Consider the following 21857-nt stretch of genomic DNA (forward strand, 5'->3'; position numbering starts at 1 on the left):
CATCACATAAAAACACGTTAGGTTTCCAAAGTGAGGTGTTCAAAATGAAGGCCCAAATCTTACAGAGATGTGATAAACTTGGCACTGTATATAATCCTACTACCTGAAAATTAGAGGAACTTGATTTTCTAGGTATTTAGACTGTTCTGAAAATCTCAATTCTGTAGAAACATTTATCAATCTGTTCTGATCAAATTCAAAATTTATACTATTTTTTACTGATATGTGGGAGCCATCCATAAAGGACAAGCAGTACAGACGTTTAAATGACAAAAGCATGGGGTTCTCCCCCCAAAATGAAAATGACCATCCTTCTTTTGTCCAAGGCTCAAGAAAAATGCCTATAAACTGAGAACAAATCTAAGCAAAAAACAATCCTCCCCAAATTAAATTTTAATAATTAAAAGAAATTTAGAAGACAGAGTACAACCTTTATAAAAGAATTTGCTGAATATCTTTGTTAAAATCCGCTATCAAATAAAATTTTATTTTTCTTATGATGGTGAAGGCAAAGGCTGGAGTTGTACCTAGTTCAAATCGCCTGAGATGGAATTATCTCAGTTTACAGAAGGAGAGGTTTGATCCTGACGGCGTTTGCCTGAAGCTCTCTGGTAGAGAAAAGTTTGAGCTATAATGACAGAGTGTGCAGAATGACCCATATTACCTTTTGGCTGAGTACTACTTTTAGCAGCCTTTAGTAGTTTATCATCACTATATGGTAATGATGACTTTTCTCAGACACAAAGAATTATGGTTTTTATCAATGGTTCATGCCAAATCCAAGTCCTTAAAAGAAATCAGCTCAAAGCAGGTGCACAGAGCTGTCAGACCTTGAAATTTGTTTTGAAACCAACCACCTGTTAGTGTAATTGTGTAGCTGTTTTTCCTGGCTTATGGGATTTTACTTCAGCTGTTGTTCTCATGCTAACGCTTATTTCCTCTAGGAATCAGTCTGTCCATTTACACTAACCTACAAATTTGTAAGTGACTATCTTCACAGCCTGATTCAATCTATACATGCAGAGTGTCTGGTGTAACACCCTTAATAAGTAACACACTTTTATTTACAAAATAGCTCATGATTGCTGCAGGAAAATGTCTGAAAAATAGTACTTAACATCCTCTGTGTCACATTTAATCATTTAGATGACTCGTCTCTGTTTCTTGTTTGTTTCAGACAGCAATAAAAAACACTTACTCTTAATGGATGATCACAAAGATCAGATTTATGTTGGTGCATGAGTCACATTCTACTGATAGCAGAGCACTGTTCCTGACGCTGAAATAAAGTCTGAGTCAGGATACCCATTAAACCCTTCTGTTTCTAAAGGTTTATAACTTCACCATAAGTTGACTCTGCGTTAGAGGTTTGCAAAGATACTCTCACTTCACAGGAAGATACAATGGCTTAAGATGCTTTTTGTAAATGAGAATGGCACGTAGGAAACAACAATATGCTTGCACTTAAGGGGCCAGACAGAACTACAGATCCTTTATTCTCCAGATTGCTGTTTTCAGCACCCTTTGGACATAAGCCACCCCAGAAAAAGAACTGGACGCTTGGGTGAGAACAATAGTTGAGCTGTTTATGAAATGTCTCCTGCAACAGTCAGTCCCAACCATCCCGCAGCTCCACACTGCCCTCCAGGGAGGGCCATCAACAATGTCCCGATGTTTCCCTCAGTTTACCTCTGACAGGAGATAATTCCTTGGGAGTAAACACATAAAGCGAGTAAGAAAAATATAGCTGACATAAACATGAAAATATTCATAAAATATTTCATGACATAAGAACGGTAAAAGATAAATTACAAAGATTAAATATTCCATGTGTTCTTATTCATGCTCAGATAACTGCTATCCAAATCCCTTTCAAGCATCATATAAAGGAAACAATAAACAATTTATGGGTAATAGTTCATAAATATATGCAGTACTGTATGTCCAATGGGCATAGATATTTCATTGTGTAAGACATGATTACTAGGTTTATGCATGATATGAAATGTGAGTTGTTCGCAGCTATTTAAAATCATTTTGGGACACAATAAACTGTTGACAAGATATATCCCATTTAAATGTATCGCCCATCCCTGACTGTACAGCATGTTGTCTTGTGTTTATCAGAAGGAACACTTTTAAAATGCATTGAGAAACTCAATTGTTATCATTGTCTTAACTTAAAAAGACTACACCTTTGAATAGAGTTCTGTTAAAAGAAATCCTGCCACTTATCATAAGCACGTACTTCCCCAAAGTTCCTGTTTTTTTAGAAGTTTTATTAATTGCAAATGTTGTTTACTAGAGGAAAACCGTGATTGAAGCTCTAAAACAAAGAGAATAGTTGTAACTTTAATCCTTTCAATAAGCCTTTGTTTCCCATTGACTAAAAACTTCCTAAAGGAAGTAGAGCTGCGAAAATCCAGGAAGGAATTAGATTTGCCAAATTCTGTTCCTAGTTGGATTTAGATGCAAAGGCTTTGTTACTCATTGTACAAATGTTTGAGTAAAAAAAGAATGATCAATTACAAATATGCATTTTTGCCAAGGTTGAAAATTATTAATAGAAGAGCTTTCCCTATCACTGAATGCACACCATGAACTTACATAACTTAAAAAATAAATAATATATTCATTTTTTAGCTGCTGCTGCATATATTCAGTGTTTTTTTTTTCTCTTTTTGTTATCTACAGGGAATTTGGACACTGGCCTGACAATCATACAAGAACCTAGATAAGCAAACAAATACGGAAAGGAAAAATAAAATGCAACCTCTTACTTAAATTAAGCTTGCTTTGCAGCATCCAAAATAAGAGAAATCTTCAAAATCCCTTTCCATGACAACAAGTAATTGCATACTGGGAAGTGTACTATTGTGGCAATAAAGCTGAATTCCCTGAAGACCTTTCAGAGACACTACCAATTTGTTTTGTATTTTTTTCCACATGCTCCTTTTAACTCTGTACCACTTCATGCTCTCCAGGTTTTAACTAGCCAAACATGTAGAGACTAAGTAAATATATCCTCACTTATTCCATAAGCCAGAGGTCCTTTTAATTTCTTATCCTAAAATAATTCAAATGCAATTCCTATCTCCTTCACAGCAACATGCTGTATATTTTAACTGTTCATTTCTTGATCAATAGTACACTGGAAGATTAAAGAATGTTTGAGCCACCATTTTTGTAAAGTTCTACGTAAGGATATACTATGGAAGGTGCTGACTACAATCAACTTCTCGTGGTTTCAGCGGAAGCATTCTTTAGCATATTGTGGCACCCAGCTCTTAAGTGAAATCAGCACTGTATTTTAACAAAAGTATGTCAAAGGTTTGGCCCAGCTTAGCTGGACCACTGTGTTGGAAAGGCTACGCTGTGAGTTCCAGTAGCCAACAGCAGGCAATGAAATGCTGTGGTTAACATCATATCCAGCCTCTGTGAACTGCTAGCTCAAACCATCCAGAAGAGAGGCTGACTGGGCGTGATCTTTAGCGTAAGCAGAAGCAAATGCCTCTGGATTCCTAATGAGACATATTTACAACTCTGCTATGGAGACGCCCATATAACATTTGTAACATGAATACATATATGACCAAATTTTGGAGTAGCTTCAGTTTAGGGTATTACAGGTGCTAACGCCTAAGTTTCACAGATATATTGGATATCGTTATTCACAGTGACTTAAGACTTGCTCTAAGATATTTCCTGCATGATAAATAGAAAGAGAAGAGAAGAGAGAAAAGAGAAGAGAAGAGAAGAGAAGAGAAGAGAAGAGAAGAGAAGAGAAGAGAAGAGAAGAGAAGAGAAGAGAAGAGAAGAGAAGAGAAGAGAAGAGAAGAGAAGAGAAGACCCGACCCCAGATTTCTGCATTCCACTTTTGATCACAACAGTTGACAACCCCCTCCCTCCCTTTAAGATGGAAAAGCCAATTTTAATTTAAACTACAAACTGTTGACCAGGCCTCAGCTTGGCTTTGCAATTCACTATATGCCTGAGGGATAAATTATTTAGCATTAGCACATGGTATGTCATGTCTTGTTACTTAAGTGGAATATGGCTTCCATCCAGCTGGACCCCTGGGCCCCCCCGATTGGCTGTGCATGATGTCATTTCCATTTGGTAATCCTCGGCGAAGGCCCAGGGGACAGCGCTGGCCGCCCGGCAGGTCCCCCGGCCCCTCCATCTCCCACCCAGGCCCAGCACCAGCTTTGCTCATACTTATCACTCTAAGGTTCACTGCAGGTACTGCCCCAATTACATGATTTTCAATAATAGTGCAATGAAACAGAAGGGGCAGCAGATGAGCTACATCATCTGCACTAGTATTTTGCTTTCTTAACAGAAGATTTGTAATAAGTTTAGTGAGATAGATATAGAAAAATAAAATTTTGCTGCAGACCCAAATTAAATTTTGGAGAATTTTGAGGGGTTTATTTAACCAAATATGAAATAATTAGTCAGTAATTCTTCCTAAAATTAATTTATCTTTCTATTTTCAGTGTATTGTAAAATTTTGTTCAAAAAACCCTGTTTCTGCATTGCAAGACAAAGGGATTCTGGACAAATTACCTGAGACCATGAACTCTGGAAAATGCTTCTTCTGAAAGTTGGGCAATGGAATAATTAGCTACAGTGCCCTTTAAATTGCCATACTTTGTTTTCAGTTAATACCTTAATTATATTAAAAGGGTTTTTCCTTCAGAACCACCTTCAGCTTACTTGCCCCAGAGGAAATACTCATTATGCTATTCACTATTGGAAGGCTCCCAGCATAAAAATAAGGGTTACAGGGTTGGTTTGTTTTGATTGAATTTCGCAGCAAAGTCAGTGAAATGCCGAGAATTACAGAGCATTCTGTCGTACAGATGGTACTGTCTACTCCGCGGTGAGGCACGCGATTTGCATCTGTCTGTTAGTTAAGGTTCAGCAGTGGTTCTGCTCGGGCTTGTGTTCTAAGTGACAGGTAACAGAAAAGACACAACTGACACGCTGTAAGAAATCCACATGTTTTTGTTACCGTTACATTAGCATTTAAGTACACCACACGATACCCTACTACCAGAACTTTGTTTCTTGTGGTGAGTAGGTATGAAAACTGACTGTGATTTGCCTTCTCTGTTACTGGATCGTAATTCTTTGCAATAGTCCTTTGCATGAGAAGGACTTTGTGAAAGCTATGCAGTCTTATGGTGAAGTGCATAATTCTCTGAGACAGAGGCAGAAGGGGAACTTTGCAAGGGGATTCCCATGAGAAGAGATGCTGAACCAGTGCAGTACAAAGTGCTGTAAAACAAACAACGGTAAGACAGGAAACCAAGAGCTCTAATCGATACCACAAGAGGGATTAGTTAGTCAAATGTGAAAATTCAGAACTGCAATTTAAATCAGGACAGCTAACTCCTTCTTCTCATCCTGCACAGAATAAACAACCTACGGCCATAGGATTCAGCAGCTGCTTGCAACTTTGATTTCTGCCATTTGAAAGTTGGCACCTGCAGCAAAGCCTGGCCTCAATACTGTAGCATTGATTTAAGCACTCAGCTGCAGGGAAACACCTGGATTTGCAATAATGTTAATTCTCCCCAAATTACCAGATCTACTTTAGGTTTTAGCTAACTAATAATAAACAGTGGGATTGGCAAGGGGACAGGAGACTAAACTGCTGTCAGGATACAGAATCATAGAATTGTCTAGGTTGGAAAAGACCCTTAAGATCATTGAGTCCAACCATCAATCTAACCCTGACAAAAACCATCAATAAACCATGTCACTAAGCACCACATCTACACATCTTTTAAATAACTCCAGGGATGATAATTCCACCACTTCCCTGGGCAGCCTGTTCCGATGCTTGACAACCCTTTCAGTGAAGAAATTTTTCCCAATATCCAACCTAAACCTTCCCTGGTGCAACTTGAGGCAGTTCCCTCTTGTCCTATTGCGTGTTACTTGGCAGAAGAGACTGACCCCCACCTCTCTACAATCTCCTTTCAGGCAGTTGTAGAGAGCGAGAAGGTCTCCCCTCAGCCTCCTCTTCTCCAGGCTGAACAACCCCAGCTCCCTCAGCCGCTCCTCAAGACTTGTGCTCCAGACCCCTCACCAGCTCCGTTGCCCTTCTCTGGACTCACTCCAGCACCTCAATGTCTTTCTTGTAGTGAGGTGCCCAAAACTGGACACAGCACTCGAGGTGGGGCCTCACCAGTACCGAGCACAGGGGGACAATCACTTCCCTGTAAGGATAAGCACTGGCAAGCCAAGTTTACTGTCAAGATAGAACACAAGTGCACTTTGGTTGGGCTACCAAGCTGAGCCAAGCACGTTAGTTAGACACATCGCAGTCCAACATGTTACCTCAGGCCGTAACATACTGGATTGCAAAGCAGTGTCAGCCGGGACCAAACCCACCCGCGGCCCGGCCCGGCCCGGCCCAGCCCAGCCCAGCACACCTCCGCCGCGGCACAGCAGCTTTCCCCTCCGCGTCAGGGCAGGGCTGGGGGCGCTGAGCCTCACCGGGACGGTGGCAGTTTGGCGAAAGTGACCGCTTCGGCCGCTGCTCGCCCCCCGAGGCGAGGAGGGGGACGGCAAAACCGCAGCCTCGCCTGTGGCAGGGCGGGAAGCGACACCAACCTCAGCCCTCACGCGGCGGGGGCGGGGGCGGGGGGGCGGAGAAGCCCGCGCTGAGGTGGCGGCCCAACTCTCGCGATAGTCCGGGCGTCGCGGCACTCTCGCGAGAGGCGGGCGGGCGGGCGGAAGCGGCGTGGCCGAGCCGAGTCAAGCCGAGCGGTGAGGGGTCGCAGCAAGATGCCGAGCGCTGCCAGCCGCGGCCAGGGCCAGGGCCAGGGCCAGGGCCAGGACCGCCGCCCGGAGAGCGAAGAGTCGTCGGCGTCCGATGTGGGTCTCCGCAGGCAGGGAGGGAGGGGGCGGGCGGGTGCGGCGTCGAGACTGCCCGTGCCGAGAGGGGGAAGGGGCAGGGTCTGGCCTAGCGCGGGCTTGGAGCCGCCCGAGGGGCCGGCGCTGAGGGGGCAGGCGGCAGCGGGGTGGGGAGGGCCGGCCTGAGGGGTGGCGGGGTGTTGGCCGGGTCCAAGGGCAGAGCTGCCTTTTGCTATTGCCCTGCCTGTCCACCCCCCCCCCTTCGCTGGGCCCGGTCAGTCCGTGATTCACTGAAGAAAGATCTTAGCCCCTCTCCAGTCCCACAGCGCTTGCAGAGCCCCGCTGCAGTGCCAGCTCCGCGTGTGCGGGTGGAGGAGGCCCTGCCTGAGCGATGAGAAACGGCACAGGCCGGTCCCCGTCCCCTTTCCCAGTGTCAGTCCCCTACAGAAACATCTGGGCAGCTGCTCCACAGCAGGCCACTTCTGCAGGGGCACCGGTGGCTCCTGCTGACCTGGCAGGTGTGTCTGTCTTGTACATGAGGATCACGGATCAGTGCTGAAAGACTGTAGGCCAGTATTTCTTCAGGAGACAAACAAAAAGTATTAATAACGAGCATCACTTCATTTTGTTATAAAATAAATTTTGCTTGCAGTTGAAAGGCCAAAAATGCATCAGCACTAAGGGATTCTGAGTATAGGTGGCTTCTGTAAAATTACATAGGCCACGATTCATCAAAAGCAGAGAAATGAATACACCACACCTCCCCCAAAATAAAGTATTTAGAATTAACTTAGGTTCATATATTGAATAGAATAACATAAATAAGCCAAAGCTTTTTTTTATTTGGAAATGAGTTGGCTTAGTTGGGAAACCAGAATTCTGATCTTTTTTTGGATGAAAAGGCCACATCCCCCTGTGTCTTGCCTAACAGATTGTGTTTGTATTCAGTCAGGCGATCTGCTGGATTTCTTAGTGTGCCTCAATATGGGAAGGAAATAGTTAGCAATGGATCTGCTTCGGTAGGTCTCTTTTTTTTTTTTTTTCAGGAGTAGGCTCTTTATAGAGGTATTCACACAAACTACTGTGTTGCAAATAATGATCCTAATGCATGTTTGCTGTTGGATTTTTTTTCTCCTTACAGGGCACACTGTAAGGAGATACACACTCTCACTTGTGTATCTCTAAGAGTCTAAACCACAATTTCTTGACTTTAATATTATAGCTGATTCTTCTATATTACCTCAGTTAACTCTCTAATGATTTCGTTCATCTTTTTATGTATGCTTCTTTGATATATGTTTCTCACCTCCATTTTAGGATTATGCTAAGGAAAGATATGGAGTGTCATCAATGATACAATCCCAAGAGAAACCAGGTCAGTTAAAAAAAACAAAAAAAGTTTTTTAAAAAATGAGGGGGGGTGGAGAAGGAAAAAAGAAGTATATTATATCTTCAGTACTTGTTTGAGAAATCATTTACCAAACTTTTTCATTCAAATCCTGCTGCCATTCTTTCCCTTTATTTGAATACGCTTGGCAGTCATGAGGCTGCATTTAGAATGTCCACTTTTGGGCTCTCCAGTGCAAGGAAGACGGTAACATTTTGGTGTCAGTCCAATGGAGAGCTACCAAATTGCTCAGGGGACTGGAGCACAGAATCTCTGAGGAGAGGCTGGGGGAAGCTGGCCTTGTTCAGCCTGGAGAAGAGGAAGCTGGGAGGTAATCTTATTACAGTTTAAAGGTACTTAATGGAAGGGTGTAGAGAAGATAAAGGCAGACTCTTGAAGGTGTGTGGTAATTGTACAGGAAGTCATGGGCACAAGTTGGAACACAGGAAATTCTGATTAGATAGAAGGAAAAAAAATCATGAGTGTGGTTGGATATTGGAGCTGGGTCTGGAGAGGTTATGGAATCTCAGTCTTTGTCCTTGCCTGAACCACGCTTTACACAGTGTGTCAGTTTCTGTCTGTGTCCATCACTGCAGGCTTGACTTTTTGGATTAAATTATTATTATTTATAATGTACCGAGTCCTGAGATGTCAAGATTTTTTGTTTGGTTGGAGTAAGTTCTGCTATGGTTTACTTCAGCAGGTCTCTCTCTGGGTAGGATATCTGTCTGCTTTTGCAGCCTTCATTACTCCTGCATGTAAGCACCAAATCCATTAATATTATATATTAATATTTATGGATTTTATCATTATTCACACCATTGTGGATTTGGGAAATCCTCATTTTCTACTGATAGGGAATTGGGATTCAGAAAGACTTGTCAGCTAGAGAACAATCTCCCAGGCCAACATCCCAAGAAATATTAATCTTCATATTATTCAGTGCATGAAACAGGAACGAGGGAAGGTAATAGACTGGCTTCTTGTAACTTCTTCTTAGTGAAATGTAAAAAAGGAACATCATCTGTCATAAGGTGATTTTTCTCTCCTCTGAATGGTTGTTTTGGTTGACCTCCCTTAGGAAGGGAAATGCAGAATGTAGTGAAAAGGAGGAGCCACAAAAGCAATCATACCAAAGGGGAACATTATGTGAAGAATGTAACAGGACAAGAAAATCACTTCAGACTCTATTCAGTCATTATTGAATAAAATACATACTAACTGTCAAAGAAAGGGAACTAAAGTTGAAATCACATTGTAAGCTTGCCCAGCCTGCTGGATGCTGTGGTCTCCCTCTTCCTGATGCTGGGTCGTCTGCTGATCCATTTCAACGCGCTAATAATAACAACTTGTTTAGCCGGTTAGCAAAGTGAAAGAAGTTGACTACAGGTCTGATGGCTGCTGGAAGGGGCAGGAACACAGCCATCCACAGTTATGTTTAACCACGTAACAATCCATAAATTGGTCTGCAGCCATAGAATTATAGAATCATTTAGGTTGGAAAAGACCTTTAAGATCATCAAGTCCAACCGTCAACCTAGCACGGCTGAGTCCACCACTAAACCATGTCCCTCAGCACTACATCTACCCATCTTTTAAATACCTCCAGGGATGGGGACTCAGCCACGTGGCTTTCTCTGGAGAGCCTGTTCCAATGCTTGACAACCCTTTTGGTGAAGAAATTTTTTCTAATATCCAATCGAAACCTTTCCCCATGCAACTTGAGGCCATTTCCTCTTGTCCTATCGCTTGTTACTTGGCAGAAGAGACTGACGCCTACCTCTCTACAACTTGCTTTCAAGTAGTTGTAGAAAGTGATAAGGTCTCCCCTCAGCCTCCTTTTCTCGAGCTTAAACAACCCTGGTTCCCTCAGCCGCTCATCATAAGACTTGTGCTCTGGACCCTTCACTTCACCAGTTCTTTGTTGCCCTTCTGCGGATGTACTCCAGCACCTTAATGTCTTTCTTGTAGTGAGGGGCCCAAAACTGAACGCAGTATTCAAGGTGCAGCATCACCAGTGCTGAGTACAGGGAGATGATCACTGCCCTAGTCATGCTGGCCACACTATTCCTGATAAAAGCCAGGAGGAGAAGCAGTCGCAACCTAAAAGGTATAATATTAAGAAAAATGTAACTTCTCCAAGTTAGCATCTGACTGGTTAACATGCACGTCTCACTGCAGGCTGCAAGATTGCGCTGTTGGACCTCCTCTTCCTGCACTCTTCTGTACGCACTTTCTGGCTCATTAGAATTTCTGCAAGCTGTGTTTCCTCTGCCAGTTCCACACCCCATAGCAAACAACTGTGTGGGAGACCCAAGCTGGCAGATTGAGATCACAGAATCTTCAGAGTTGGAAGGGACCTCTAGAGATCATCTAGTCCAACTCCCCTGCTAAAGCAGGATTGCCTAGAGCACATCACTCAGGACTGCATCCAGACGAGTCTTGAAAATCTCCAGAGAAGGGGACTCCACAACCTCCCTGGGCAGCCTGTTCCAGTGCTTTGTCACCCTCACCGTAAAGAAATGGTGTAACCGTAAAGAGACGGTGCATCAAATTCTGTTCTCATGGAGAAAGTCTATGCTGCCAACTTTCTTGTATTCAAAAGAAATACTCAAAAGTACTATGGAGAAAACATATGTTGAGAAGCCTCACAAAATGATATGAAAAAGGCTGAGTGCGGTAGTTAGATCTGTTGTCCCCTTGATCCTCAATCCTTGTTTAAAAAAAAAGTCTCAGGCAGTGTATGGACAGGATTGAGTAGGTTTTCCATTGGGCTTAAAATAACAACCTACAATACTCCTGCTGTTCCATTTTTTAGAAAAGGGTTATCCAGAGCACCAAAATTAGGTAACAAAAACCGAAAGGCCTACAATAAAAAAGTTGAAGATCAGCCTAGTCCCTTCCTTGAGACTAATGCCCTCTTATTTAAAGATTCAGTAGTTCCTGCCAGGAAAAGCTCTTATCAAAGGATTCATGGGAGGGTGAAGTCATCGCTTGGTATCAGTAGTATCTGCTTTTCCCCAAAGTATTCTGCTTGCATTGAGTGTCTTGGAGGAACTACTGCTTGGTGCAGGGGGTGGCGGGGGAGCACAAATGCGGATGTTCCCATCTGTTTGTAGTGTATTAATTTTGTTTATTTCTGAAGTCTGTGTGGGTACGTGCCATTTCTAAGTCTGAATAATGAATTGTGGTATGACACGTGCAGATCCACATACCGTCTGGTAACTGGAGCTAACAGACAATACAGACAGCACAGACGTGGGTAGGAGCTCAGTTGGATGTCTGCAGCACTGTTGGTTTTAGGCTTGCTGTAGTAGCTGCACTGTCCTGAGGACACTGGCTGGACATGGGAAGTTAAAAAGCTTAGAATGATCAGAACAAATTATTCTCCTTTTCCAAGGGATAGGCTTATTGTCCTTTTGCCATACTCATAGATTCTTGTTCCTCTGCAGGCAAATTAAAACTCTTTTCACATGTTCACAAAGCTGTTGCATAGATGCTCCACCCTGCTCTGCTGATCTCACACACACCTGTGCCTTCATTCTTGGCCCACTTCAGTCTTTCTTCTGCTAATGCTGGCTGCCCTGGCTATCTGATGTTTTCGCTTCCAGTTACATCATGTCTTATAGTCCTTCCTGCCTGCTTGAGGCTATGATTGCTAGTAAAACTCTATTTGCCTTTCCCTCTTTCTCCCTTCAGCCCCATTACTTTCATCTTCCCTCCCTGGAAGCTGCTTTCATCTTATACTGCTTTTGGCATTCAGCTTTTTTTATTAAACTTATCTTCTCTTTTTCAAATGCTGGCACTTCACAGAGAAAGCAGAAATATTGATCATACTGTTCAAAACTCCATGATGCAAGATAAATGAACTCAGTAAACAGGCTGATGTGACAGGTGGGGAATGGAGGTCTGGGGGTGGAAAAGTGATTTTGTCTTGCATAACCCACACAGCTTTTTGGGTTTTTATCCTCTCTTCCCATGTTTAGAAGAGGTTTGAGTTCTGAGAGAAAGATAATGATATTTAGTACGTTGAAAAGAAGAGATTGTGCTATACATGAAGGAAACAAAAAGTTTCCCCTTAAACATGATTCAAAGTGGCAATGAAGGTGAGATAGCATGAGTATTGAATTGGAGCTGTAAGTGTAATTTCAGACATACAGAGTGTTTTGTTTGAACTTTGTTTAAAATCTTTGTTCCCTTGTCTTCACTGCAACTGTAGCACAGTTTAAAACATCTTTTATTTTTGCATTATTTGTCTGTGTTTATGTGGCACAAAGACAGAAATGTAAGTATAGTTTACATTCGTGAAAGAACAAGTAGGTGGTAGTCTGAAGAACGTGGTGGGATGACCCTAAAGGTGAGAGCAAGAAGCTTAATTTTTATCATGGAAGAGAGACAGATGAACTGAAAGGAATTCCAGGTGAAATGATATATGAGAGTACAGAGGGAAGATTTGAGCTACAGTGTGTTGGCTGGACAAGAGAAAATGAGTGACAAATGATTGCTTACACTAATAAATGTAGACATTATTATGAACTACTGGCATCTTAGAAATGAGAGGAAAAGAAGACTAGATTTGGGAAGTGTTGAAGGAGGGAAATAAAGTGATGTAGCAGTTGCTACATCTAGCTCTCTTCAGTGGAGCACATGGACAGGACCAGAGGCGACTGGCACAAACAGAAACACAGGATGTTCCCTCTGAACATCATGAAACATTTTTTTACTGTGAAGGTGACCAAGCGCTGGCACAGGTGGCCCAAAGAGGTTGTGGAGTCTCCCTCCATGGAGATATTAAAAAAACCATCAGAATGTGATCTTGGACAACTGGCTCTAGTGGCCCTGCTTGAGCAGGGGCTTGGACCAGATGGCCTCCAGAGGTCCCTTCCAACTTCAGCCATTCTGTGATCTGCTGTTGGAAAAAATGACTTTATGATGTCTCTTTTTTGGATATTGTTTTATTACCTTTTTTATGAAAGGTGAAATAGTTTTCAAAAATTCATACCATATACAAATTTTTGTGTTAAAGGTGTCTTGTTTAGTCTTGATGAAACATGAACCATTCTGTATCCAAAAGATACTTAAAAATATTTATCTAATGCAGATGGTTCCTGAAACACTAAGGATCCATAAAAAGGGTAACACCTCATTCTGTCTTTATGCTTGTGCCTGGAAAATGTTTTAAGTTTCTAACAATACAGTTTTAAGTTGACTGAGGTAATTTTAACCATCTGAATATCAAACTCTTAGAAATGCTAAAGCTTATGAGTTGTGCTGGTTGCATGTTTCCTATAGTACTATACTGATAAAGTTTGAACATCAGAAATTGCTGGCAAGTGATAACATCTTTATTCCCCTTTCTCCCTTTCCCAGTGCGCGTGCACATGCACACACACACATATATTATTAATATACTTGAGTCAATTTCCTATCATGCTTCTCTGTGCACATTCATTCTGTTCTGGTTTTGATGTGTGTCTGTGAAGAAAACACTACATTGCCCTGAGCATAAGCTAATAAACATTTTCAACCCCCTAAAATTCCCAGTGCCAAATAATAGGCTTGGAGGGCAAGCTGTGACTGGTATTCAGAGACAGAGGGAAGGAGTCCAGAAGAGCAGATGGTAACCTGCGGTAGGCAAACTTGGGAAAAGTTCTGGCAGGAAAAGTCTAGAGTGGAAGTGTCTTAGTAAATTTAATGTTATTTTGAAACAAGGGAGAAGTCTGTGGTGAAAGACAGAGAGAGTGAATTTGCTTGTTACATATCGTAGAATCATAGAATAGAATCAGAGAATATCTCGCGTTGGAAGAGATTCATAAGGATCAATATCTCCTGTGAAGATTTTTTTTTTGCCTAATAAGCAGTGTTTTTAACCACATGCAAACTGTAAATGAGTACATGTAGCTGTTAGAACTGTTGAGATTCTATGCAATGCTATGTATACCTTTAACTGATTTGTAGATGTTACAAGAAATGTTTCTTATGTTGCATGGTTTGAGACCATGCAAAAATACAGTTGGCCAAAAATCTACAGAAAAATACGATTAAACAAGTACATTTCAAGGAATAGTGGCATGCAGCCAGCATAATGGTTGTATACAATTTTTAAAGTCCTGATTTATTTAAAAATATTTTTGTTGATAATTTTTTTTTTTCCTTTACTATCCAAAATTGTCCTTTCCAAATCATGCATTCCTATTGTTACTTAGCTTTCTTGTGTACTTTGAAGGGTTCTTTCTGATGAATCCTGGCTCCTACAATGATAGTCGTTCTTGATCAGGTTGTCAAAGAGATTCTCCTTTAAAATAAATTTTACTGGTTTTACACAGTAATACTCCTGTTTCTCCAAAATGCTATTGCTTTTATGTTTCTAATGCACATTTATTTGTGGTTTCTTTCTCTTCTTTGTTTTAAATAATTATTTTACAGTGATATTCAGCCTACTTAAGTAGATACAGAGAATAGTCATGTCACCTCTGAGCCTTTGTTTTCGTGTGTTCCACATACCAACTTTCATGTTGCACAGTGGAGCAGCGCAGACATGCCTTAGCTAGCAGAAATTCACACTAATAAGTGCAGGTAGTACAGTGCAGCATAGTGAAGTCCTATCAATAATAGTGTAGTCATGCTGGGTTCTGCCATCCATGAACTACAGTAAGTCTTGCTTTTGTTTTAGTGCAGTTTGACCCTGCTATATAAGTCAAACAATAAGCTTGAACCAATTTAAAACTACTTGATCAAGTACAATTCACTGAGAAAGGAAATAGGATCTTGTGTGTTTTCAGTACATCTGTTATGCTGTAGATACAAAATCTACTGTTTTGGATTTATTATAAATTTTATCAATCATAGAAAATGTTTTTGGAGTTCAAAGTGAAAAATGTTTTGCTCCAAAAAAATCAAAACCATTTTAAAATGTGTTCTTTTTTCTATAATTCAGATAGAGTTTTGATTCGAATAAAAGACTTGACAGTGGAGAAGGCTGATGAAGTGGTTTGGGTTCGTGGCAGAATTCATACAAGCAGAGCTAAAGGTGAGATGCCTCCAGGGTTTTTATTTTTATTTCCTTGTATTTTTAGTATGACCTGAATGTTTATTTTGGCTTCATGACCTGTTAGTTATGTCTTGCATACAATACTTACTAAAAGAAGACTTTGCCACCTGATTACTCAGTGTTCACTTTGACTGGTTATTTTCTCTTTTTTCCACCTCTCTTCCCAAGGGGGGAAAAGGAAATTTTATTTTCAGTTGAGTGGGAATCGGGTATTACTATTACATTGTAGTAAAAGTGAATTTTGGTTTTATCATATTATTAAATAATGTGTGGACAATTGTAAATAATAGGAATTTAAAAATACTATAGTCATTCTCCTTTGAACGTTAATGGTTGTGAGATAAAACCGTTACAAGCTTCTACTGTAAAATGTACTTCTATTATAAATGTATCAGTTGTCAGACAGGCCATATTTATTCTGCTGAGTATGAATATTTTCACTACACCTTTTCTTCGACAGGAAACAAAAATCTGCGTTAAAATTTCAGTATTTTTACTTCCAGTTACCAGTATCTGATTATATAAATTTGAACTTAAAATAAGAAACATATCTTTCTTTAACAAGACAAAGGGAGAATCCTTTTATAGGTTCTCAGTAGTGTGGGCTGTCATACTTGGCTGTCTGACAGCCAGATTTCTTCCCTGGAATCAGAAGTTCTCTCTGGAGATCAGTTCGCCATATGCAAACTTAAATAGGCTTTGGCCTTTTCAGTTGACCTCAGTTGCTGACAACTGTTGTACTGATTTCAGTTGTGTTTGGCAGCTCTGTGGTGAGATATAAATACTTTGTCTTCCCAAGAGTTGAAAGAAAAGAGCATAAAGAAATTATCATCACAGATGAAATTTAACAGTGGTCTTAGAATTGGGAATAATGCAAATTAGGGATGAGAATCCAGTACAGAATATTGTCACAGATAGCAGATTCATTCCTCTTTTTGAGGCTTCATTTTCTTAAAAAACGTCCCTCTTAATGAGTGTCTGTACTGCAGTCAGTAAAATAAGGAACTGCATTTAAATATATATATGTAATGTACTTTTTAATTTGTATTAGAATCTTTAAATTTAAGGAGCCCTCTGTGAATTCCTCAGTAGTTCTGTAGTGTCTCTCTGTGCTATGTATAGAAATTGTCAACCCCAAAAGCTGTGAAAGCCTTGGTCATTACAGCTTGAAGTTATTCAGACAGGAGACGCTCTATTTAATTTAAATGTTACTATCAGTATACAAATAAGCGTATCCTTATGGTATTTTCTTTTGCAATTGTAGGACGAGTTCAGACTATTAACAGAATTTAGTATACTAAAGACAGGTGTCTATGCAGACTTTAAAAAAACATAAAGGTCAATGGTTGTTTATTACTGTCTCTGTATTGCATTTATACATGATATTTTGCATGACATACGCCTTGACTTCAATCAAGGTAACACGTATGTAACATGGCAATATTAACTTACAAGAAGCCATTTGTCATCCTTCACCTTTGACCTCAGGAAAGACTATTCTTTTTAATGAAATCACAGTGCTTATTTTCAAAACTCTTTTAACACAACCTGAAGAATGAAAGCAAAAGGATTTGATTATGGGCATGAAGTGTTCTCAATTTATTGATTGTTCTTCTGGTTCCCTGTTGGTCTGACAACACGGAGCAATTCTGACATCCAGGGAATGCTGCTAGGAAATGCCATATGCGTGTTTACTTAAGCTTTGGGGGAAAGAATCTTACAAGAAAAGCAAATGTTTCAGAGTAAAAAGTAATAATTAGCCTTTCCCACACACATCGTGGTGCTATTCCTACTGTTATGGAAAGGAAAGTCTTGCAGGAAACAGGAAAATCTTACACAAAAATAGCTTTAGTTTTTCTCAGAAGCTCGAATATGACTCCTAAATAACCAACATATCCTCTATTTAACCCTGTCTAGTTCTGACCAGTAAACCAAAAAACCCAAAATGTGAACAACTGGAGAATCCAGCTGTCTCATATAGCAAGCCACTCATGAAGCCGAATGGAAATTAACTGAAGGATATGTAAAGAATGGGGTGTTGGGAATTTCTGTGGGTTGTACTAAAATTAAAGTGCTTGGGGCCTTGTGGTTTTCATTGTAGATTGAATAAATGTTATTTCTGGCCTTATTTTAAAGCAGCCTGAGCTACTGATCGCGTTTATCATTGAAAAGCAGTTGGGAAATCAGTCTGGGCTCTGCCAGGCAGCTGGGACTTGCACATTATGTTAGACCTGAACTTGGTTTTGGTTTATGAATGCAAAGGTTTATAAAACATCAAAATAGTATGTCTGAAAATAAGAGTACCACCAAGAGCAATTTAAATACTGGATGAAATTTTATAATAAACCATAGAAAGTTTTCTCTTTGCTGGGAGATGTCTAACTAGCAATGTATTAATTTATATGACCAAACATTTTTTACTCTTTATGCAAATTCCTCCCTTATGTCCTTTTTTCTTACAAGGTCTTACGTCATTTGGTACTTACATCTAAGAAAGGAAATGGATTCCTGTTTGGTTTTGTGTGCTTACTTTTGATGGGATTCTCTGTGCGGTGTCTGATTTATTCAGTGGCTAAAAGTTCCTTCCATTAGACTGAGTCAGACCTTTTTAACCAAATTTCTTTTGAAACTTTTCATCTTTTTAGGCATTTTTGTGGGACACAGTATTGGTTTGTTTTATAGAAACTTAAGAGTAGTTTACTGTTGAATGTGAGTAAAATTGGTCTTATGCTTTTCACTTAAATACCATGTCAGTATTTTGGAACACATGGAGAACATGCCATAATCCGCATTTTTTTCTCACTCTCATGCTTCCTTTTTTCCATCTCTTGATCTGGAAAGGCATCTAATCATGAACTAGATTTGATTAAGGCTTGTCTTTTTGATACTTTATTTTGCACGCCTTCAGCTCTTTTGGGAAAAGTTGTTTCCTCCTACAATCTTTGTAACTGATATTTTAACTATTCCTATCAGTGAGGTTTGTTTGATCACTTATCTTCTGTGTGATTAGAAATGGTTATATTCCACAAAACATCCTCTTTCCTCATGAAAACAACTACTTTTACTCATGATTTGAGTCCTTTTTATAATGCAGATACTTCAGAGACTTCAAGTGTTTGGGATTAAGAACAAGTGCCAAACTTTTGTTTCTGATTAGTGTGATAGCTGGTCCCTCCATTTATTTCACTATCTTCCCCTTAAATATGTATAGTTGAGTGACATTGTAGCTGTCTTCAGCTGTGTGTTTTTTGTTTGAACACTTAATACATCATTGCTGAAACTTCAGTCCTATTTTGCTAAATTATTTGTGACTGAAATTATGGAGACAAATACTGTTTTCTAGGTGTCATGGTTTAGCCCCAGCCAGCAACTAAGCACCATGCAGCCGCTCACTTGCTCCCCACCGGTGGGATGGGGGAGAGAATTGGAAGGGTAAAAGTGAGAAAACTCATGGGTTGAGATAAAGACAGTTTAATAGGTAAAGCAAAAGCTGCATACGCAAGCAAAGCAAAACAAGGAATTCATTCACAGCTTCCCATCAGCAGGCAGGTGTTCCACCAGCTCCAGGAAAGCAGGGCCCCATCATGCGTCACAGTTACTTGGGAACATAAAACGCCATAACTCTGAATGTTCCCCCGCTTCCTTCTTCTTCCCCAGCCTTATATATTGAGCATGATGTCCTATGGTATGGAATATCCCTTTGGTCAGTTGGGGTCAGCTGTCCTGGCTGTGTCTCCTCCCAACTTATTGTGCACCCCCCGGCTGCTCGCTGGTAGGGCGGTGTGAGGAGCAGAAAAGACCTTGACTCTGTGCAAATATTGCCCTGCTGGGCGATAATGAAAACATCCCTGTGTTATCAACACTGTTGCCAGCACAAATCCAAAACATAGTCCCATACTCGCTACTATGAAGAAAATTAACTCTACCCCAGCCAAAACCAGCACGCTAAGAAATACTCTGTCAAACCACATTGTAAGTAAGAAATATTGAGATGTCAAAGATACGCCTAGCTTCTCCAAAGAAACTTAGCATGTTGTGTCCTATGGAAAAATTGTGCTTTGTTTGTTGACTTACTGGATCTGAAACGCAGACATGTATACCACTGAAGGCTCTATCTAATATCTGAAGCCTGTACTTTTCTAATTTAAATTTGTGGCTTAATGTTTGCCTGCAAGAAATACATACACTTGTACCATATTAGCTTCTTTACTTAGATGTCACAGCCTCTGGAATACGGAAATATGTGTATTCTGCTTTCTGAAAATATGGAATTAATTTTGTTGCATTTCTGAAATCACAATCATAGGACAAGGTTAGTTATTTCCAACAATTGCAATGTTAATTTTTAATAATATTTTGTAGTGGCTTTATATGTTTGCTTTTCTTTCCATCAGATTGTGTGTCAAATGTTCTGCATTTATCTTCTGATACTGTTTAAATTATCTGCAGTTATGTGTCAGGAATGGTAATCTACATAATTACAAATGAAAACTGCAACTGGCTTTTTAGTGTCAATGTTCAAGTGAGATATATGTTGATTCTAATGTTTTATAATCTAAGTCAACAATAACTGGGAAATAGCTATCTATAACAAAGCTTCTGGCTTCTTCCTATTCTCACCATTTTAATGGAAATGTTATGAGTCAGAACTTGGAATTAAAATTGTATTGATGCATTTTATCGGATACTGGTACAACAATGAAGTGTTTGTTGTTAATTTCTCTCTCTGAGGAAGAAGTGTTTAAAATCACTGTTATTTCCTTAAATGTAAGTTTAGGAGTAAATGATTATTAGAGATGTGAGGAGAAATATGAAGTGATTATAACTGTCAGCTAAACAGACTAGAAAGAGTTTTGTTGACTTGGAAATACCCGTTTTAAAAGTCAACAAAGTGCATTATGTTCTTTGTAAATTATTATTAATTCCTGTTAACTTCTTTTTCCCAAAGCTGTTCATGAATAAATTGCTCTTACAGGAATTTTTACTTGGGTCTTTTAGGTTCTTGTCATTCACCAGAATCAATACTCCTTTTGTTCCTCTTCATTTTGAATGCGCAGTGTATTATAGAATGAGCATTGTTGATTTAGTCCCTGTGGTGCAAAATCAAGCCTGTTTCTCTCAGAGCAGCTTTGTAAAGTGAACTCTACAGCTTTAATTTGAGAAGATGAGAAAAAACTTCTTTTAAAATAATGTAGACTTGAAGTAGTTGTGAGCAAAGCAACAAGGGAAAGTTCAATTTTCTTCTTGCAATTGAAGAATAATAGATGTTTTTAACGTTAAGATTTCTGGTTTCTGGTTTGTCTACCTATTATTTATGTTGGAAGGCTTATTGTTATTTTTAGAAAATGTCCATTCACATGCTTATAGATGTAAGGCAGAATTACTTGATTTATCTCAGTGTTTGGGGTGTGTGTGTGGACATGCAGAGCTGACTAGTTTGATGTAGCTATTTGGGGGCAGGGGGGACAGCAAAGGACAGAGAGACACGCCCCCACCCTTAAAAGCTCAGCTTAATATTAAAGTAGTAAAGCATTTTTTCTCATTCACAAAGACCTCGAGTAACTTGTCCTTAATACACCTGTGTTGTTTTCCTTTGTATTCAGGGAAGCAGTGTTTCTTAGTCCTGCGTCAGCAGCAGTTTAATATCCAGGCTCTTGTGGCTGTGGGACAGCATGCAAGCAAGCAGATGGTAAAGTTTGCTGCCAAGTAAGTAAGCAATTATATCCTGTTGTCAGAGTAAACAATGGTGGGAACCAGGACTCCCAGGGGTTGGGACCATTTTCACACATTAACATCAATGCTTCGTTTGTTTTAAAATGTAGTTATTTAAATTGTCAGCTCACTATTGCATTGAATACATTACACTGACAAAAGATAAAGTAGAGAACAGGCTTGAAATTCATTCTGAACTGCTGAAGCAGCATTCTCTTGCCATAGACAACCTACATTTACTTTCAAGCTGGCTAACAAAAAGTCTGGCAAGCTGAGCTTAATGGGACACTTCATTTTGTCTGTGGTGTTTGTGTGTGTCTGCACATGTTCAGAGTTTTTCTTTACAAGATGTGCAGTGTAGTAATACGTTTTATAGCTAGAACTGGTGTGAAGAAGTTCCATATTATAAGTGGTTTACTGAGTTGAAGAAATAAAGAGTAGCTTCTGTGCGCTGAATTAATCTTAATTTACATCTTATTTTTGGCACTAGAGTGTTTAATGAGAGATTAAAGTTACTAGTTAAAATATTTTTTGTTGGTAATAGACTTGCCAATTAAACAGGTGTTTGTTGCAGCAAATTCAGTTATTTCGTTTGTTTTGTTCTTGAAGATAAAAAATTACCTTCACCTGCTACTTGCCTCAAGATTGTGCTTTCAGGTTGTCCAGTACTAAATATGCTTGCATGACAAAGGTGTTTTTATAGTAGAGCTTTTTATCATGTATATCTCCTTGTTCACAAATAGAAATGCGGATCAATTCAGTGCAATAATATGTTTGACATGTGGCACTTGAGTTGCTTCTGTGTAGTTCTTGGCAGTAGTCTCATTCCTGGGAAGG

At 39.9% G+C, this 21857-nt stretch overlaps 1 protein-coding gene and 1 long non-coding RNA gene across 3 annotated transcripts in view; one reads left to right on the top strand and one right to left on the bottom strand.

The window, feature by feature from the left end:
* LOC134518331 (uncharacterized) overlaps positions 1-6631 on the bottom strand; it is a 95812-nt gene extending 89181 nt beyond the window's left edge. For both annotated transcript variants that reach the window (XR_010071931.1, XR_010071930.1), the window contains exon 1: positions 6447-6631. This is a non-coding gene — a long non-coding RNA (uncharacterized LOC134518331). The remainder of the gene's footprint in view (positions 1-6446) is intronic.
* A 102-nt stretch (positions 6632-6733) lies between these two features.
* The window catches only part of DARS1 (aspartyl-tRNA synthetase 1), a 42875-nt gene continuing 27751 nt past the window's right edge, over positions 6734-21857 (top strand). Inside the window, exons 1-4 of the mRNA XM_063341010.1 lie at positions 6734-6891; positions 8188-8245; positions 15195-15287; positions 20912-21014. Of these exons, the coding sequence (XP_063197080.1) occupies positions 6802-6891; positions 8188-8245; positions 15195-15287; positions 20912-21014 (344 nt within the window). The 5' untranslated portion in view covers positions 6734-6801. The remainder of the gene's footprint in view (positions 6892-8187; positions 8246-15194; positions 15288-20911; positions 21015-21857) is intronic.

The sequence above is a fragment of the Chroicocephalus ridibundus genome, chromosome 7, assembly GCF_963924245.1.
Source record: "Chroicocephalus ridibundus chromosome 7, bChrRid1.1, whole genome shotgun sequence".
NCBI lineage: Eukaryota > Metazoa > Chordata > Aves > Charadriiformes > Laridae > Chroicocephalus > Chroicocephalus ridibundus.